At 36.0% G+C, this 21,847-nt stretch overlaps 1 protein-coding gene across 12 annotated transcripts in view; it reads left to right on the top strand.

The window, feature by feature from the left end:
• LOC143149017 (EGFR adapter protein) overlaps positions 1-21,847 on the top strand; it is a 286,593-nt gene that overhangs the window by 168,623 nt on the left and 96,123 nt on the right. For 11 of the 12 annotated variants that reach the window (XM_076315988.1, XM_076315981.1, XM_076315980.1 and 8 more), the window contains one exon: positions 3,118-3,192. In XM_076315988.1, the coding sequence (XP_076172103.1) occupies positions 3,118-3,192 (75 nt within the window). The remainder of the gene's footprint in view (positions 1-3,117; positions 3,193-21,847) is intronic. The other variant, XM_076315984.1, reaches the window with a different exon arrangement.

The following is a 21,847-nucleotide window of genomic DNA, read 5'->3' as shown; positions in this document are numbered from 1 at the left end:
GACAAGCAGAGAAACACAAACAAACGGAAACAAGCGGTAGAGTGTACTATACACGGCGGATACTTGGTGTAGCAAGAAACAAAGGAAATTTAAGCAGGAGGAAAATGGTGATCACACGAAAAGCCCATCCTGGGTTTGAACCCTATGCACATATTGGTTACAGGAGCAGGAGTCACCCCAACCTTTCGACCCGCCCTTCCGCCATGCATATTCGTTCCCTCTCTCTCTCTCTCTTTCTCTCTCTCAGTCTGCCTGTCCAACTGTCCATCTGTCTTTTTTCCTCTCACACACTCGTATTTGTCCCTTCCATTTGTCTACAGTGCTTCCTACCTCAGCTGCTATCTCTTTTTGCCCTTCATTCTGTACCTCTCTTCGTTCATACCTCTCCTTGCTTTTTCTGGCTGCATTTTTCCTTCAACTCACATTGTACCCTCTCTTTCTTCCACATACTACCTCTTTTCTTCTTGTCGCCACGTTACTCCTTTTCTTACTCTCTTGCATCTTCCTATCTCTCCCTTTTTTCTCTATCTTTCACTTTTACCGTCCCTCTATATCTGCTTCGCTCCGTATCCTCCTGTCGGCGCGACTCACTCAGCAACTTTTTAATCACCCCCGTCGAACAAAACTGCACGAACCAACGGGTGTCCTCGAATAAACGTCGTACAATGTTTATTCTTCTGTTCGTCATCCGCCAGGGTGATTATATCACTGGCTTGCTTTGATGTGTCTCGTTTCATGCGGTCATTCGCTACTGTGGGGTAAACGTGGAAGAAGCACTAGGTCAGTGGATCTGAGTTAGGGTTAAAAAGAAACATTAGGGAGATTGCGTTTCGAGAAAAAAAGAGCTTCTTCTGTTTGATGATGCTTCTACATTATTTTTTCGTACAATTCCCTTTCTGTCGACAGAATTATCGTTACCAAACGCAAAAATCAAAATATTAGGAATCGTCATCGTTGACGATATAGTGTGACACGATTGGTAATGTTTGTATTATTTTAAATAATATAAAAGAAACATCCACCCCTTAAAGTAACAGGAAAATTGGGAACGAAATAATTAAGGAAATTTCCATCATGCACCGAATTTGCATTATCGCGTTCAATATTTATTTCGCGTTCACACTGTGAAACAATTACTCGGGGAATGGGGAGCGGGAAAGGGAGTAAGAGGCGTCGATGAAAGGGAGAGTTAAAAATATTCAGCAGACATGCGAATATAATTTACAAGGAATCAACACTTCATTAATTGCTTCCTGATGCATTGCGAAGCACATTATTTGAAGTGCTTCAATAAATTAATTGTTTTAATTGGTTCAATAAAACTGCTGCAATAAATTAAATTTACTGCCCGCCATTCTTGGCGGGGTAGCGCTTTCAAGTACTGGATTGGGGGACAACCTTCATTGAAGATTCGCACTTCTATTTAATGCTCCCGGTTTGCAATACTGTTTTCAGTTTATACAAAAGTTTGAACAACGTTTGGAAAACGTAGCACTACTTAAAATCGAATTCTACAGTTAGACAAAATTCTATATTACATTGGAAGCATTCCTAATATTTTGTCCTCCATGTTCCACTAACATGATCGCCACAATAAAAATGAATCGAAGAAAAGATTTCACGGATCACCCTGTATAAAAGGAGAGCACTGACGTCCGTTATCGAAAACCATCCCTTGCTTTACAGTAATTATACCGACGATCCCCTTTCCCACTCAGGCTACGTCTAACCACCTCAGTGGGTTTTTAAGACAATGAGCCGTGTCTCCAACGGGAAATAGGGAATATTCTGTCGTTGCCAGTACTACTTTCAATCATGTCGCTCGCTTTGCCAACTTTCTTATTACGGAGCGACTAAACTTTTGCAACAGAAGCCGCGCGATACGCCGCATAACCTAAAAATGGTGACTGATGTCTGCATATCTTGACCTACCAACAGAACACAAATACGATGTATAAATTTGCAGTAAAATATTATTAATATGTAGAGTGTCCCGTTTAAGTCGACACAACGAAATAACCCGTAGACAATTAATTGAAGGTGGAATATATCTTTTATTATTTCAAGATGGGATTCAAGTAACATTATTAGTTTTCCGTTGCCTACGTCAAAATCTTATTCCATATAAAAATATGCATGTAACATGCATATAATATATATTCAAATAATATGACGAAGCTGCGTTGAAAATGCATCACTTTCCCAAGATGAAACTTTGTGCCGTTGCAGGATTGTTTATTTTTAGACTTACAAACACAGAATACAAAGTGTGAGTGATGATTCGTCGAAGCTTGAAACTTTTTGAAGTATGTACGGATAGTTTGATCGCGACTGTCGTAATTTTCGTCTTTCTCACTATCAATTTGATGGAGTTTATAATATCATTCGTGCAGAGAATTCCTCGATTAACAATAAACCAAATACGTTATCAATATGGTTATAACGCAGTCATATTCGATCTCTGTTCTGGTTGGTCAATACGGTGTTTGTTGGAAAAGTGTAATTAGGGAGTAAAGAGTACCGTATCCCGAGAATTTGCAAATAGGAAATTCCTTGAAACGAACGTGATGATTGTCTGCATACCATTCGATGTGGCAGTATATGCTTGCGTTGAAGCCCGAGGCAACGTGCCTTGCACGTGTATCCGTATTAAAGGTCGTACACTTTCGAAACCTGCCTGGACTTACAACGTAACACATGAGATTAATGGAATTAGAGGCCAATATATGTATATGTATATATGAAATAAGTTTCTATTTCTAGTTACAAGTTATCAAATAACGAAAGACAGGGTTCTAGTGGTTGGCAATGATCCTAATCGTATGGTTCGTAGAATGACTCGATACGTGTTCAAATAAGTGAAATAACAAAGGTTTCGCGATATAATTCTGAACGTTTAAAATTTGAATCTTATTTTCATTTAATATGGTTAAATAACGTGTACATCTGCGGAGGAGATACATCGATCGAATAATAAATTTCTACGGAGAAGAGAGAATCGAACAATCTACCATATGTTTGACAAATGTTCTAATTGGATTTACTAATATAAGTTTTAATAAGTAACTAATTTAAGTATTGTTCAATCGTTATATGAAAACGTTTGTTTCTTTTCAGTACAGCGATCGGTCTACGCCCGTTCTTCTGATAGTCTCGCTCGCGGGTATCAAAGTATGCAGTCCAGATGGAAAAGTGAGTATAAGTGATGTACATACGTAGACGTGATTTCAGGTGTAAGAGAAAGTGGAAAAGAGAATGAGAATGTGAGCGAAGAATGAAGAGAGCAAAGAGAGATGCTTTTGCATTTACATCTCCATGAGATGCAAATTAACATTATGCACCTTTCCGTGTGTCCCCAAAGCACGACCCACAAAGAAACTCGGCCAACGTGCCTTAAAAACGATGCTCACCGATGAAATATCTACGCCGAGTAACGCTCTTTTGCGATAGCTTTTAGTCCGAACCAGTTTGGTGTGAATGCTTTGTGCTTGTGACAAATATTTCGCGATGCAAATATCAGCACATATATTAAACGTGATATATTTTATCAAATATAGTTCACCAGCTCTTTATATACAATATTAATTGGGTGTACTCGAATGGACAGTTTCGATTATGCAGCCACTGATTTACGTGGTATCTAAATTTTTATTTTAATGTTCTAGCGATTTAGAATAAAAATAAATATATTTCAAGTATTGTTCAGACACCTTAATCTGACTTCTATGCAAACGCATTCTCTCCAGCTGAACGGTAGGTTCATATAGATGTACCCAATAGCATTGATTCGTGCCGTATAAAGGACCAATAGGACAGTTTATGCTATTTTTACTTCACGACCTATTTTCGCGTCGCTCGACGTAGGTGTACCTCAAAAGTTTACTCTTCTTTCTAATCTTTCTCTCGCGCAGTGTTTTCATCAAGAAAATTCAGAATGATGACAAGCTGGTAGACACCACACGCGATGTATTTATTATATACTAGTCAAATAACTATCGTTTCTTATGAATAATTTATTACACGTATTTTATTTATTTGTAAATTGCCTCTTAAGAAGTAACGGTTCAAAATCTTCATTTCATATGTACTTAGCTATGTTTTACTATGGTAACGGCAAACAATGGTGGGGGTGGTATTTAATCCCCGGTAGTCGACTCTGAACTACGCTGTTCTACTTACCTTGCGGTTGAAGCGCTAGATGGTGCTACTATAAAGGTGTGTTGTAGTACGCAGAATCGTACCAACGATCACATGACAGAACTTTTCAAAATAAATCTTCACGCAAATCGTTTATATGTAACGAACCGCACGAATTTTTATGAAATAACAATGTGCTGCCAACAGTTTCACGACATTTAATGTCAATACTTTTCTTCCAAAAGATCACTACTTTATGTAATTTTACCACAAAAAACTGAGTGCTTCAAATTTTATCTACACCTCCACTCATACAGAAACTATTGTCGCTATGCTATTTCCGATGGAAAGGGAAAATCTGGTCTCCTTATAACGAGGCGCGTCATATAATATTTGGAAAAGCATAATTTTAATTTAACAAATGCAAAGTAACGAGCTTTTTGGCAAATACATTAAAAATCCTCCCAAATCGTTTCAAAGTTTTATTTACTGCACGCATTACTGAAACATTTTTTTTTTTAATATTGTTTCATAATAATATACATTTTAAGATCTGTAAATGTTAATTTCTATTTAGAATATATTTTTTACATTAATTTAAAAGTAAAACAAAATCGGAAAATATTTTTAATCTTAAATTATCCTTAGGCGTATCTATATGGCAATTTATTACAAATAATGTTTATGAATCGATTAAAAAATCTAAATCCGCTTAATTGAAATTGAGTACATACTTCTATATCGTATATACTCGAGTATATCTCGTTTGTAATCAATCGCTGGAATTGAAAAAAATTCTCTATAAAAAAACATTACTAATATTGGATCTATGAAGTATTAGAGGGGCAGTTTTTCGAATCGATTGATTTTATTTCAGTTAATTGTTTTTCCTGCTCAAACCTATACGAATTGGTTTTCACAAATGCACATTCACCCTACCGAAATTCTCGGCAATTAATTAGCCAATGGCTATTGGACTTCCTCATATATCGAACGATAACGTAAACGTTATATTTCAACAATATCGGTATCCAGACGGTTTAATTTCATTTACTAATGCCCCTTGTTCAAATATGAATAGCATCAACGAAACTACAACGAACGAATACAATTCAAATACCTTTGTTTATTGTTTCGAGTTCTTTTGTCCTACTATAGTCTTGTTTATATGTCTTTTTATATTTGTAACATATCTAGTTGTTCAAACATTTCGTCACGTTTGATGAAAAGGAATTTGAAAATATGTATGTAAACCCATACTGATTACGTGTCGACGCTAATTTAATTTTAAATTAATAATAACGACAAAGTAAGTTGTCACATGGTTCGATAAAGTGTTACTTTATATATTGGCACTTAAATATTGTAGCTGTTTTAAATAGATTAATAATGCAAAATACGTTGTAAAGTATTACCTATGAAAAGAATTCAAAATCTATGTTGTTTCAACTTTGACTTATACAATGAATATAAATATGTTATTTAGTAGTTATTAACACATATTGTCTTTTTTCTGTTTATTTATTAAGTAAGTATTGGTGAAGTAATTTCCCTTCGTAATCACGTCTTTCGTTACTTTTATTCACAAAATTTACAATTTTTGGAGAACCATAGTTCTTAAGTAATTAATTCTCTAAATCATACCTTTTACAGTATATTAGAAAAAGACTTATAACAAATTCATTTGTTTTTGATAAAAGGTTTAACACGTAATAATAGATATCTGAATTATTAAGCTACAATTTTTAATATTAGTTTACTTACAATTGAATATCAAATGGAAAATATTACATAATTATTATATCCCTATATTTATTCTTCACACACCTGAGGAGATATGCCCCTAAACGAACAGCATCCGCCATACATAACTCGAGACTCAATCTCCTCGCGCGCGTACTGTACATTTAGTAATAAAACATTAAATAAACAAAAAAAATCAGAAACTCTCCCATTTCGTAGATTGTAATAAGTATTCTTGTTCTATACATATTCCACGGTTATTACTCTCGCAAAATATAATACCATGACACATCAGCATTCTACACTCTGCTTCAATTAACACTCGTGTTAGTAATTTATAGAGAATAAAGATACATCGGAATAAAGCATTTGATCGCAACTTTCGAGCGTAACAATTTCCAATTCTCGTCTTTCTTTGCAAGAAAAACATTGAGAGAAGCAGTTTCCTCGATTCCCTGGAGATTTCAAAGTGCTGCTGTGATAGACAGTTCGAATGAATCCATCAGACGGAGACTAATGTGGCCTAGCTCTTTTCTATATCGCTGTCATTCTGATTGATAATCCTTGTTTCTCTCTCGCCCGTCTAATATCGTTTTTTGTTTCCGCTGTTCTCTTTCCCCGAACTTCTCGGCCCGACGAGTCTCGAACCTTTCGGGATACCGTAACCAAAAGTTTTAAGAAGTCTTTTCATGTCGCGTGTCGAAGGAAAAATTCCACAGGAAGAAGAGAAGACATGCCCGTAAGGCCTATTTCGATAGCTTTGGCAACGGGTAAATAAAAATTTTATTCTACTCACTCTTCGTTTCCACGATTTCTAATCGACGTTTCGTGCCCGGTAAAACTCATGTATTACGGTTTGTATTCTAGCGGTTAGCTCTGTACTTCAAAGCAACAGCAACTAATTCTACTCTTTCACCGAAAACGTGACTGCCGGCGGTATGGTTCGCAGATCGTTATATTTTGAAATTACTATTGTCACCGAACACACATAAATACGTATGACACCGTTCTAATTTATCGTCACATCGTTATTTCACCTATCGTCAATTTCAAATATTTATCAAGTGACGATCTGTGGAATTGACTCAAGATTTTCTCTGAAAAATGAAGCTCTAAAAAAAGATTTCATTTCTGAATGTAAACAATTTCATATTCTAGTGCTTAATGAAAGCTTCAAGAAAATAGTTTCACGGAATATTCGTCGGAAAAATTGTAAAAGTTTTTCGCGTTACGTTCACTAATTAATGCAAAAAATTGAGAACAATGTTAATTTCCAATTTATAATGGCTTTGAAATACTACGAATGTCTAATCTCTGTTAACATTGGGAAACTGTCGAAAGATACTTTCTTGGTTCTTTTTTTTGACCATTCCGATGAACAATATCCAGGAAATGGGAAAGTTCGTCTTCGAATGCACTATCTGTGTTTAGGTGACATTTCATCATCGATTGATTCGATTTCCTTGACTGTCAAGGACGATAACTTTTCTAATATAAGTGAATAAGAATGTTTTGGAGGGAGAGGACCCATGCCTTATGTCACTCTGTGCCACCTGTTACGTAGCTTACGCGACACGAAACCCAACAGGAAATCGTGCGTGTCACTCTCATAAAGGATTGTCCTAACCCCAATTGGGGTTGCGGTTCTCAGTCGTGCAAATCTTAATTGGCTTTCCACGTTAATCAGTTCTTTGATTGGTTATATTTATATTAAATCCAAGAGTTCAGAAGTCAGTGATCTAAACTTTCGTTATTAAACTAATCTAAACCAGCTTCTGTCTAAGTATACTGTGTAAAGAGTTTAAGGTAGCTCTGACACTTTCATTTGTAAATGAAAGAAATTAAATCGTACAACGTCCCACTTAAAATTATTTAAATTCTGCTGGAAAAGTTTACCTTTATCTCTAACAAATAACTATGTTTTTCATACGATCTATCTTAACACCCAAGTACAGTAACACCAAAGTATCTGCCATACTATAAATTTGTTTTTTCAGTTATGAATAAATACCGTTTTTTCTTATTTTTAACCTGTAAATAGTATACTTTATTTTGTTCTATTTAATTGCCAAATAGCCAGTTTATATCCGACAGTAACACATAAGGTATTCCAGTAGAGTTCCAACTACTAGACTCTCAAACACCTATTACTTAAGAGTTAAGTGCATCACCGTGTATTTCTCTAGATACCAAATACTATTTCATTGGTAAACCTACTACACACTATTTAGTATCCCTTATTCTTACTCCACTTTAAATTACACCTCAACATCTATTGAATCCAATTCACATTCATTACTAAATTTACATTAACGTTAATACCTATCAGTGTCTTAGCTAAGAATGAAAATTATTTATTATTTCAATTCGTATAAAATAAACTTCTAATAAAAGTATCCAAAACACACAAACATAGATAAACGTAAATGAAAATTATCCTGTAACTAAATAATAACTCGACGTAAAGGAAACATTACAATATCTATTTTAGCAAAACTTGAAGAAGTAAATTTAACATATTATTTTCATCAACCGTTTAGACAGTCAAGAATACTGTACTTTATAACTGTCCGTGTAGTTTCCTGGATGTACGAGGTAAGGCAACGTTTGAGAAATGTTGTCCGAGGTACTTTCGCTTATGTTCGTTTATTATATTCTCTGCTTTTTGTAGTCGGCGAACAATGTTAATTGCTTCTAACTTTTTACTTGTCTCGTAGAATGTGGATTTTTCATCATAAGCTTGAAAACATTATAAACCACGAAGAAGTTGGTCCGCACAGAAGAAATCCGGATTTCCCTCGGAAGCTTTCCTCTTTCGAAACCAAAGAAAGTTCCAAGGATAGCGTAGGCGTTCAGGAACGTATCAAGACTGGCGGCAAAGACGGAATTTCTCATTCCATCCTTCTCCGTAAGCAGACTTCTCGTAATGGTCGCAAGTTTTGAACAATGTACGCTACTCATCACCATTCACCGGCCCGAGTACCGTCTTTTCTTTGGGTTTCCGCCTGACGACGAAGGGAACCTACCCATAACTCGTCTCGCGTTTGAATTTAAAAGTTTTTAAAAGAATCACCCGACGACACGATTCAACATCCAAAGGAAGGGAAAATCGATGTCCTAGAAAAATTGAAAACTAGAAAGAGGTTAAATGACTCTGCTCTATACTCTATATTTCTAAACGTTCTATATTCGTATTAGAACTGATGCCCATTTAGGACTAAATTTGTTCTTTTATTTGGACATTTAAAAGTAACTGCGAGCATTAATCCGACAACGCGTAAAATTAATTTTGGGGACAAATTTTGTTTATGAAACAACTCGTAACTTTGCAAGCCTGTCCTTCTTTAGTGTTTTCTTCTTTCTTTAATCATTTTTAAGATATCTTCGCAGTAAAGATAGGAAAGATTTACCATATCGCGTACGTATCGTTGCATAATCGACATTTCCATATTAGCGAAAAGTTTTGAGAAGAATATTCGTCGTCTCCAGATCCGTTCTTACGCAACTGTCAGACAAAACCACCCTCGAATACCCCTGTTTGCGTGTGAAACTTTTTAAGAGATTGTCTGTAAACAATCCGCGTGTCGTACTCTCCGACGAATAGAAGGTGAAGAACATGAAGGTCCACGGAGGGACAATCGTACAATCTTCCCTTCAATCCCCTATCTGTTTCGTCAACGTTTCAAAAAGTTTGAATTTATTCTCGTCAATTTGCCAATAACATTTAACTTAATATTTCACAGTCAATAAAAGTGAACGAAAAATATTTACTATATGTTACATTGCATCTGCATTGAACATTCGATTAATAAAAAGAACGATCACAGATACCCGTTATTCGTTGTTCAAATAATTCGTTATGTCTAAGAAAAACTTTCATTCATTATTTGTTGTTTTTTATTCTCAATTATCCTCATTAAAATCTAGGTTCTTCTCTTTCGTTCACTCGTTCAATTTGTTCATTCGTGGAAATAATTGAGTTTCTGTGTTGGGATTAATTAAATTCTTATTCTGTACGACCTATATATAGTAATAATAATGATTTCTCTCTACGCGCGCTCTTGGTGATTCTCTTATAATTAACTAACTAAGCGTCTAAATCCCGGGTATCGACACCACCCTCCTAACTCCGATTATGGAAGCTCTTACTTTCATATATAATTGTATATATTCGGTTTATTTCGTTTTCTGATTAAAAATATATTTTGTTGTAATTTTGTGTAGATCAGAACATTATGGTAGTAAAACTCCGTTATTAAAATTTGTACTTTTTTTCTTAAAATCAAACGTGCTTTAGAATCAAATCTTTGCTATTTATGGTCGAATAATGGAACATTATTCATAACATATATAATGCTTCTAAATTATGAATTCAGATATTATCGAAGTAATCCCAGTCGAATAATATATTCGTTTAAAATTGTACGTTCTATCTCAAAAAGTATGCTTTACACTATGGGTGGTCTGTAGTTTGAAACGAAATATTATAGTAAAGTGGATCGAGCGTAACTAGAGAATGTTTCTATGTATTTCGCTAACGGAAGATTGGCTCTTTGAATCATAAAATATGGTCAGCTGAGATACATTCTTGGCTAAACTTAGCTTCGTATCGAATATATCATATCGGTATTTCATGAAGCAAAATATAATCGATGAAACAGTCATCGACTTAATTGGACGGTACAATTATGAGGTAGAGGGAATAACGATTCACGGATTCTTAAACTTTATGGATGGAAAATTCCAGAAATCGTAAAATTTCAATAGTTGCGGGAAACTGGAGCTGTAAATTCCTGCAAGTATATTTGTGCAATTATCGAGATTACCAATCAAAAAAAGAGAACATCTCTAATAGTTATGTTCCATATTTGACATTACATGTCTGAGTGAGATCTGTAGTGAAATCTATAACACCAGGCATCAGTTAGGTGTACGTGAACTCGACTGATTTTCAAATGCATTTGTCTCTAAAACAACGTTTCTAACGCAATTGATAGCATTATTTTCAATTTTTATCATATTTTAAATCATAAAATCATTCATTCGTACCATGAATTACAGAGCACTCTGTATATCCTACATAAATCTGGGAAACAATACGAACAGAGAAACATCGATTTCATTATATCTCGCATTTTTATTTACCACTTCTATTTATTTCCATACAGCAGAGTATAGTCTCTTGTCCGCCCCAGTTCCGAGAATCAATTTTACCGTACGAAAAAATTGTTGCACATGCATATTCATCGTCAAATCGTATATCCGTACCACAGTCATAGTATACATTATAAGACATATTACAAAAAATTTCAAAAACTTCAATCTCGTCCCCATTGCTATGCTTCATTCGATCAATTAATGTTTATACATTTATTCCTCATTGTGCATTGACACCGAACAGATGCCGACTTTTTAATAAGAAAATGTGCCGTCTATTATACATTAGTACATAATATATTTCTACGTATTTTTATCGTTACTCTTGTAACATTCGTACTTCACTCTTGTAACATTGAATTATGCACCGAATATTATGAAACACCCTGTATACATAGTACGTTGAAGTCTGTAAACTAGAGGGTGGCCTTCTACGCCTTGAACAGATTAATCGCATAAGCTCACTTAATGTCACATGATGAGCGGCAAAATCACTAGCACCAGGTAAGCATTGTTAACTCTCACTTGTGTGTCAGACACTTTAAATCCAACCAAATCCTGTATAAGGATTAAAGCTTGTCGGTTTTCCTTGCTCGACTCTCCGGGCTGTGTCTCTTTGCTCGTGTCGTGTGCTTTAATCCGACGTTTCTAACGTTGATTGCAACTGTTTTCATCGCATCGACGAATTCGTAATGCGAATGTAACGAACCATTCCACCAATTACTATTCGATGGAACGTATTTCGGCGACTTTGTCCATTCAAGAAGTGGAAATCTAATCGAAAACGTTTTACGAAACGTATCAAGTATTTTCGAGCTCGTGAAGACTAAAATATATCTAAATTTTCAATAAGATATCCTTTGTTTCGGGTCTCGAAAATGTGTCTATATAATGACACTTTATTAAATTTAAATTCCACGGATAACCAAGAAATAAGGTTTCCCGTTGAAAATAATTCGTTGTCTTGTTACGCGGGAATGTACCTCGGTTCTTTTACGTCTCCTATTTTTTAGCGGTCGTTAACTCCATTTACTCTGGTGGTGGTGCGGTGCTCCAAAGTTCGTCTCTGATGTCCGTCAGAGAAATACGTACACATCGGGCGAAAGAGAGCGATAGTAACAGAGGAGAAGGCAAATAGCCGGATGGTGAGAGGGAGAACGAGAATGTCGCATTATTAAAGCAGCCGCGCCACGCTCCTTTCGTTTCGACTCGCAATTAATTGAAGCTGCTGCCGGGACTACGTGAAATAATTACGAAACATGTGGGAGAACGAGTAGAGTAGAGCCTCGTCCGTTGTTGCTTGATGAAGGAGACGAGTTGGTCCTCGCGCGAGTAACAACGAAGCTCTTCTCAACGCGACCGAACAATGTTGACAACAAAACCTCCTGACCTTGAGTCCTGAACACGGTGGTTGGTCAGCGGTAACCAGCTCTAATTGCTCTTCTTTCATCGGAGTCTTTCTTTTTAAATATTGTTCAATATTGTTTCACCTGACCCCCGTGAAATTTTAATTTTTCCATCACGGAAAGATTATTGAAACTGTAAGAGGGAGAAGAAAGGTCTTTGACACTTTGAATGTGAAACAACTTTTCGCTGGTAACGATAACGAAAGAATTGCTTGGCGCTAGGATACATAATACTTTCGCCAATTACGATTTTATGTTTGCGGATCCACAATGCCACTGACAATGAGAGATGTTTCACAGTGGAATTTTTACGAACATTGAGTTTCATAAAGAACTCCGGAGAAAAACTTTATATCTTTCACACCGTGTTCCTTTAAACAGGAGAGAAGAAAAGATTCCGTATTTTTTATCGCAGATGAAGCTTTCCTCTAAGCAAGAATTTAATGAAAGTTTGTGCAGCGTTGCATTAAAAGGGCACAAAGGGATGAATTTTCAATCACGGCATCCGTAAAGTTTACAGATTCATAAAAAGAGTATTTAAATTCATTGCATCGGTTTTTCAAACGTTTCGAAAATCTGTGTTTCTAGAACGAAAAAATACTAAATTAATACATTTTGCGCTTTTATATTAGGTTGTTCGGAAAGTCATTTCGTTTTTTTTTTTTTTTTTTTTGTGAAAATGAAACACGATTTTTCTAGAGTGTTTAAACAGTTTATTTAACTATATATTCTCCATTTTGTAAAACGAAATGGCTTTCCGAACAATCCAATATGAACGCGTCAATTATCTGAACTTTGTACAGAACTATGTATACCTATGTATCTGGCAGGTGAATAGTCATTGAGGACAAAAATTAAGGTTGATGCCATCAGAATATCTCTAAAGTTCAATCAAAGTGAGAACAATTAACTTCAATAGTTCCTTGTTCCATTGTTTTTGATTTTTCGAAAACCCATATTCGTAAAATAATAACGTGTACGTGTTTCGATGTGGGTCTTGGATCTTCCTCAATGTGTCAATAATAAAGATCGAAATATTAAATACGAACCTAATTGAATACATATCTAACCACGTAGATTTATTTATGTTTGTGTTTTATTCTTCGACCACTTACTTATTAACGTACCGGGGAATACCCATAATCAACGTCAAAACCTTCACACTTTATCATTATACGAATACAGTACGATTGTATAATTCTACTTTAATTATTCAAAAGTTATAATTAATTCCGAAACGGTGGCATCGAGGACTCAACGTTAAATTATCTTATCCCGGTGACGATGCGAGAAAGTTCAGAAACGGTCTCGCGGCTAAATAGAAATGTATTCGACACCGTGGCGCAGTTGTAGAAAAATTTCCTGCAATCTGGCTAGACGGTTTGATGTATACGTGCACTTTGCATTCGCGAAATCTCGCGCGAAACGAGCGCGATACATTAACAATTTGGCAGGAGGATACTTCGAGACACTGGACAGCAATACCTTAATCGCGAATCGAGGGAAGCCACAGTGTCCCTTTCCGGGACTTTAGACACCATAAAATAGCGTGATGTAGTGTCGGAGACACCACTGACAAAGATACGGCACCCAGGGGCCTGTAGAAGCTATAAGTGAGTGCTCAGCCGCAGGCACTCTCCGATTCTCTACTCTCTACTCTTACACCCTTTCCTCGCAATTTCTAGCTACTACTTTCCTCCTTCAACCCCTTCGCCTCTTTGCCTCTCTTCGCGCGAAACTCTTCGACCCTTAACCCATCCTCGAAGGAGCTGGAAACCGATAGGGATCTTCGGACCATAACCCGCTCACTTCTCTGGTTATCCCATGTGAATACCAGCAGAGAAATCCTTCGCGACATAGAGAACAATTTTATGTGCCATATCTAGAAACTGTCTCCCTGTTTTTTTCGGTGAACCTTCTTTTTTCCATCGATTCACCTCTACGGGGTTATCTTTGACGCTGTTGATTGATTTGCGATCGTCGCGAATATCGAATCTCCAGGATGGCGAAATTGATACGAATGAAATTGAAGAACCACTCTTAATCCCTTTTCTGTTAATTATTTAAAAGTGATTGGAAAAATGTATTTGCATTTTTACGTGTCACAGTCGATGAATAACCGATTCGTGAAAATCATTTGGCATTTTGAAAACGTCTAAGGATTTTTGTTGCAAATGTGTACGATGATTTGTATTGCAGAGTTTTTACGCACAATAGGTAAAATCCTTGTTTTGTTTTTGATCTGTAAATTTCCCTGAAATATTTCCAGGACGTTGTAGTTTTCTTAGACTTGGATATATTATGCTCATAGTACTACTTATTTTCAAATACGTGTTGAAATATATGCTACCACCATTTATACAAAATTAAAAGGAAATAATACATATTCAGAGATTTAAAAATGTAGATGGTAGTTATGTTTTATTCAATAATTTTAAATGCGTTGCTACGTTGCTACAGTGAGAAAAAGAGTTAAGTGAGTGTGAAAGATTTAGGAATCTTACGTTTGTAATTAAAGTGAATATGCAACAGACTTCGGTGACGGTTGAAGATAAAGTTTTAAAGCTTTGAAAGTATAACACTAAGTAGATAGAGGGAAGTTATAAAATATACATAATCTTATCCTTTTGTGCTTGAAATATACAGTATTATAATGAATATTTGAAGAGTGTTTCACATCGATTTTGAAGAAACTTTGGTTGTAAACAAGGTAAAGTAGAGAAGTTGGTGCTTAAACTAACAATAATGGTTGGACTTTAACGGGCGGAACTCCCCCCTAACGTAAAGTTTCACTTGTTCAATGTTGTTTTCATTCTCGAGATATAGTGGAAGCTCGGATAAATTTATTATACGGCCAATTCTATGATCATTTAAATAAATCTGATTTAATAACGCTTAATCTCCTTGATGTCTCGTAAAATATCACTTTGAAGGAAAAATATTTCATTAGTAGAATATTTGCCTCTTCCAAACAAGTTTCTTTTTTCATTTCTTCTTGCATCGTTGCAATATAAATCTTTTTTTCGAGAAGTTGAATTCACCAGTAACCAGAAAAATGTATACTTGGGCTAAAATCTACCAGAAAAATTTATACTTGCGCCTTTCTAACGGAAAACCATGGAAGGAGAGAAAGAGGGAGAGAGAGGGAGTACTTTTTCAGCGTTGGAGCATAATATCGACAGCGGAACATCACAAGAAATTGTATTAATAATACATGAAATTAAGTGACGCGCATCCAGTCGATAAATGTCATATGTTACGCGGAAGGAAAAAGAATTTGTTCGTCCGAGTCTCGCAAAAGCGGCAAGCATTAGGGATTGAAGTAGACACGACTGGAGTGTGCATTAAGGGGTGATTGAGAGAGAAACGAGTGAGAAGGGGTTTGTACGAGAGGGTAAAAAGCGTGTACGTACCAAGAGGGTTGCTTGCCGGTAAAGGCTCAGGTATACGTATAGATGCCGCGTGCCGGCAGTCTTTCCGTTTGGAAACGCAAGAACTTCTTAGAAGAGTGTCTGTCAAAGGGGTTCAACGAGTAAAAGAGTAAAGGAACGCTGTAAGATAGAAAGTGATAGAGCCAGACCCCGAAAGGGAAAGAATAGGAGAGAAAGAGGGCATTTCCAAGTGTTTAAAATCAAGATGGAATCGCAGTCGCATACCGAGAAGTCAAATTTTCCGCGTTCTTGAACCAGGAGTTCAATAATTCTTACGACACATTTTCTGATTTCCACCCTTTTAAGTCGACCTTAGAATCTCGCTCCACGAAGCGCCACCCTTTTGATGCAGAGGACATTGGCAAAATGTCGTCTCTGGTTCACGAATTCTTCCCGTTCTGCGACATATCCATTCGAAGTACACTTTTCAATCGATGCACAGGCGAAATGTGTCGTAACTTCTTTTTCAAAATTCCATGATCCTTTTACGACACTTTATCGATCCTTGTAAAAAGCGTTGCGTCCCGAAAGAAGCGATACAACGATTTTATTGCAATACAGGAGAAAGGGTACACAATGAATGAATATTATCGTTTACAAAGGAATAATAAATAGCTTATTAAACGCGGTGCATAATTAACTTTTAAGAAGATTTAAGAAATGATCTCTAATGGAACGAACGGTTTCCTCGAGAGTACCCTTCGTCTTACAATGAAAGTTGCAACTTGTTAGGTTGCTGGTGAATTCAACGGGCCTCGCTTGCCACGATTGTATCCCACAGGAAGTAATTTTGCCATGAACGAAAATTTAATTTCTTTTTATAAGACAATAGTTTGTATTTCGCTGTCCGAATATATTCTTAAGCCACGAGACTCCTCGTCACTTGTTGAATACTAGTGTAAGAATTTGTAGCGGTACAAACTGTTCTGTATCAATTTTCAAACTACAGATAACGAAGCTGTACTTAATGTTTGTTTTATCGACATTATAATATTTCGTACAATCTGAGTGCTTGCAACGAAACACTTCGGTTAATTGATTCAATTAACATTGAATATCCTATTCGAAGAGATGAAATGGGAAACTTTTTTAAATTTGTATTATTTACGAACAAATTATTAATTTTTCCAAGGTATTAGCGTTTTGTCAATTAACTTTGGTGAATTGAAACACGAATGACTTTATCACGAGTTACTCCTTTATCATTCCTCCGCTTTTAATTGGGGTAGAGGATGCGTAATCCCTGGCGCATCTCTGTCACTAATATTTTGAAGTCAGTTCGACATGCACCACCCTCCCATACACATACACCTCTCCCCCTCAAGACTACCCTCGAGGTTCTGTCGGTCTCCCGTTGACGAACTCTAGAGAACGCATCGATCCGCCGAATTAGTGTTTTATTTCGAGGGCTTCTCCTAAGCTCTCGCTTTAATTTTCTACTTGAAAAATTCCTTACTTTTACGGTCCCTCGCAATCTCTTCGCCATGCGAGAAACGCAGGAGGAATAATTCAGTGGAACGACTTTTTTACGCTAGACAAAATGCAAACCCCTATTATAGTAAATTTAATTTTTTACCCGTACTGAAATAATCGCTCTTTTTATAACGAAGCTCTAATATCGAAATCCGTGGGTCGTTTATTAAGTAGCACAATTATAACAACACGATTAATTGCACAATTCTCTGTAATAAATGCATTTTGATAATATGTACGTAGTTTTTAACTTTTCTTCTCGATTAAACTGAATCGAGCTTCGGTATAAATAAACGGTGCAAAGTATCATTTCATTAGAAGGATAATTTAACACACATGCCACGATTTATATTATTTTTACGGGAGAATATAGTACGTTTTCATTAATTACAATTATTTTCATAGGTTTATGACACTAATATAAGAATGATACGATAGGACCAATTACATCCAACTTTCACCCGTATGCGAAATCAATGAATCACCCCAGCCAATTACAACCCTCCGAAAGATAAATCTTATGTGAGCTCAATATCATTGCGGTTGCAGCGGCGGACAGTGATTTAATTTTTGAAATCGCTACCATTCGTTTTCGATGGTGAACGAGGGAGAAAAGCAAGAAACAAATTTATGCTTCCATCTATATCGTAAAACCACGATGCTCTAACGCATCCATCGAATTGTGAGACCGAATACGTAACGCGATAGCAACCGATACAATGTATCGCAACTCGATGGAATATGGTTGTTCGGTAAATAATTACAGTTTGTATTTAATAACCGTGCAACAAAGTTACATGCTATTATTTACACTCGGTCCTTTATACAATTAAATACACAGAATTGAGTACAATGTGTAGAACCAAATTTTGCAGTTTCGTTCTACATAAAAAGAACGTGGCTTCCCTTGGTCGTCACGCTTCTCATTCTCGTATAATTGAATTCTCTTGGCGTGTATAGATGCACAGAATCACTATGCCACCGACTACTGTATTGAGTATATCTAGAATCTTTCGATACGTCTGTTCGACGAGTTGCACGAATGATTATGAAATCAGAAAGACATTCGTTCGATAGTTTCACAATACTGAATATTTCGAATAGGTTATCGATTCAAGCATTAAATTATTCCTTTTTAAATATATTGACAAGCATTAATCATTAATCACAGGGCACAAATTAATAAAATATATACAGAGTGAGTTATTTAAATCTGTTCTCTCAAAATCTTCGAAACTATTTATTGTATCAAAAAACGTTTCAAAACAAATGGTTCCAGAGGAGGGAGGATAATTTAGCGTAATAAAAATTCTTTCTGGTTACGTATGTAAAATTTTACATATTCTGACACATGTACAGTCAGTGTAATCAAAAAATATAACTTAATAAATAGCTACGCTTACGATTGCTTATTATGTATATATAATAGATATTGATTACTAGTCTATACACTTATTTAAGTTCCAAATTAAATTAAACTTGATTATATATAACACATAAACGGAATCGAATGGCAAAGAGTTAATATCGACATTACACTAGATATTATTCTAGATAAATGTATACTAGGTATTTAATGAAAATATAAATATTTGATAGTTGGCAACGTTACGTCAATGACATTCAATGCAAAAATTTGATAATGTAAATTGTTGAAGGTTAAACGTAACTCAAGGGACAGTATATCGCTTGACCGTATAGTCCATGGATGGAACTACGGAATAACCGGCGATTGATAGTAATTAGCGTAGATTATTGCGGTCGTGATTTATACAGAAAGCTGAAATTACCCTTCAATTACAATTTGCTTCGTGCTCAATTTCGAGCGGTGTTGATTAATGGTACGGCGGATGGCTGTGCAACCATCGATGACGACGAACACGAACGAAACTATTGCGCAAAAACACCACAAATTGACTCCAAATTACGTGTAAATCACGTGCACAGCATGGGCACCAAAGAACCATTTTTATGAAAATCCTGAAAAGTAAATCCGTAACGAGAAAAAAGGGAATTTACGCGTCTTAAAAATAAGTAACAGAAAAAATATCGAGAAATGGACCAAGCTAAAAAAAATAATACAAGTAACTCTGTATATGTACCTCTCGTTAAATATAAGTAGTATTTTTTTAAATGAATCAAAGTGGTCTTGTAGTAACCTTTGGAAAATAATAACAAAATTCTTCTCCAATATGGTCGAACTCTAAACGAAAGACGATCGCGAAATTTCGTCGAGTATTTAAATATTTGCCAGTAATTCCACATATTCCACAGTTTGAAGAAAATTAGCCTGTTTGAAACTTGAAATGTCTTTCATAAATTCTGTAAGATATTTAGAGTACGAAACTTCGCGCTGCTTGTTACACAATCCAAGGTGAGAGAGAGAGGTACCGAACATGCTGTGTTCATTGACTTAAAATTTCCACAGTTTCTCCGCTCAGGGCATTTGTTTAAATAGAACAAAGCCTTGTTCGAGCTAAGCGAAGAGTTTCCCTCCGCGAGGAAATAATCGCCGTCCTTAATATGGCCAGCTGAAATATATAGCGGGGGAGAGTTTGAAGAGCAAAACCCAGTGAACGCATCCGCCTAAGATGATTAAAGCAAATGGAAACTTGTTGCAGTGTGTCTTCGAGTCACTGTGCTAAAGTTCGTACCACCAACCACGTTCGAGTTAATCATGCGTAGCTGGTGCGGTTCGACGAGCTGAAACAACACCTAAGCTTTTACCGAGTTTAATCTGAGATCAGTTACAGTATTCCTGTAACCAATGAAGGATTAAACGTAATGAATATCGTAATGAGATTTGAGAATCATGCATTCTTGGAATTCTAAGCACAAGTTTACTGAACTGAGATCGAAATTTATTGTCACTCTATCGAAGCGTAATAGCAGAGTGTACCTAGTAACTGTTCACTGTAGCTTTCGAGTATGATATTTACCAGATGCATAATTTTAAGATTATTGTCCAACAAAAGAAATAATAGACATACTGCAAAGTTATCCTTGCAGATCCTTCTTGCATACAAACTCACCACTTACAGCTTTCGAACTAGGTATAAAATTCTGCTCGATGAAACCACAATCCTGAGTCAATAGAATGAATTCTGTCCTGCGAGCAAATTCTTCGCTAGAAGCTCAGCAGTTTTCATACGATCGCGAAATTGTTCTTCAGAACATTTCGAACCGCTGTAACTCTTTCCAACGTTCCCGGTGTGTATTCATTTTCAACGTGTCCTGTTTACTCTTCTTTTCAAAACTCGAAATAAAAGAAGTCGATTCCTGGTATATAAGCCGAGCTGAACCTTAAACGATGTTCACCGCCGTTTAGAGCCATGAACATCTTTCGAAGGAATACTGTATATCATTTCAGATCGACTTCCCTTATAGGATCTATCGATATTCCCATGAAGGCTGGGTTTACTCGAACGAACCTAACATCAAATTATAAAGGAATAGTTGAATATAAATGAAAATGGATCGTGAATTCCCGTCGCGCAAAAGTATCCCACGCTCGTACAAATAAAAATATCGCGCGTTTGCGGTCCACGATGCCGTACATACGACGTACAGCTAACAAGCAACAGGATAAAGAGGACGTTTTACAGAGTAAATCGGAAAGAAACAGAGATACCGAGGGAAAATGATGAAGATAAAGCAGTAACAATCGTAACAAGCGAACAGATTTATATATACCGGTACAAACGTCCCTCCTTGTACACCGTCAGACGTTTTAAGGCGAATAAAGTTACAAAGGGAAAACGAGAAGAGGAATCAAACGAGCACTCGGCAGAAAGAACAGGAATTTTTCTGGTGATAACACTTAGCCAGACTTGCGTCAAAGGAATCAAGTTAGCTGAACGACATTTGCAACGACAAAGGTCGTCGTAATATCCTGACAAAAATATTAATTTAAGGTTATTTACCGTACCCATCCTAATTGGGCATTTGAAATGTAAAGACTCGAAACAAATAATTTTTATACACATCCCTACTTTTCGTTTCTGTCGCTTCCCGATACTTCCTTTTCTTCTGTTGTTCAATAACTCTAGAGAACGATTGATAAATTAATAGTTTCGTATTTATTACATTGTTGCCAATCTATTGTAAACGAATTGATTTTTTTAACGAGTCTAACGTGTGAAATAACGTATATTGTAAGCGAAATTTTCCAAGCGAAAATTTTTGGCTACTCTCTGTTATGTAGTTCCTGATCTAACATTTGCTTACATTCTTTTTAAATATTTTTCGATGGGGAGAGCTCATCGAACAATATAATCACTATATTATCGAGTAAATCAATTGTAATTTCTGTAGAAACTTTCTTTATTATGTTATAGTATGGTACAACTTTTTAATACGATGTTCTGTGCAATGGAAGGCAAACAATAATGCGGCTTGGTTAATTCACAAATCGACCGTGGAATTTCTGCGACACTTCGATATGAATTTTCGCGAAAAGTTTCGTTATTCGCCAGCATAAGTATGTTAATACGATTCGGT

This window comes from Ptiloglossa arizonensis, chromosome 7 (assembly GCF_051014685.1).
Source record: "Ptiloglossa arizonensis isolate GNS036 chromosome 7, iyPtiAriz1_principal, whole genome shotgun sequence".
Lineage (NCBI taxonomy): Eukaryota > Metazoa > Arthropoda > Insecta > Hymenoptera > Colletidae > Ptiloglossa > Ptiloglossa arizonensis.
This window is presented reverse-complemented; position numbering and strand designations above follow the sequence as displayed.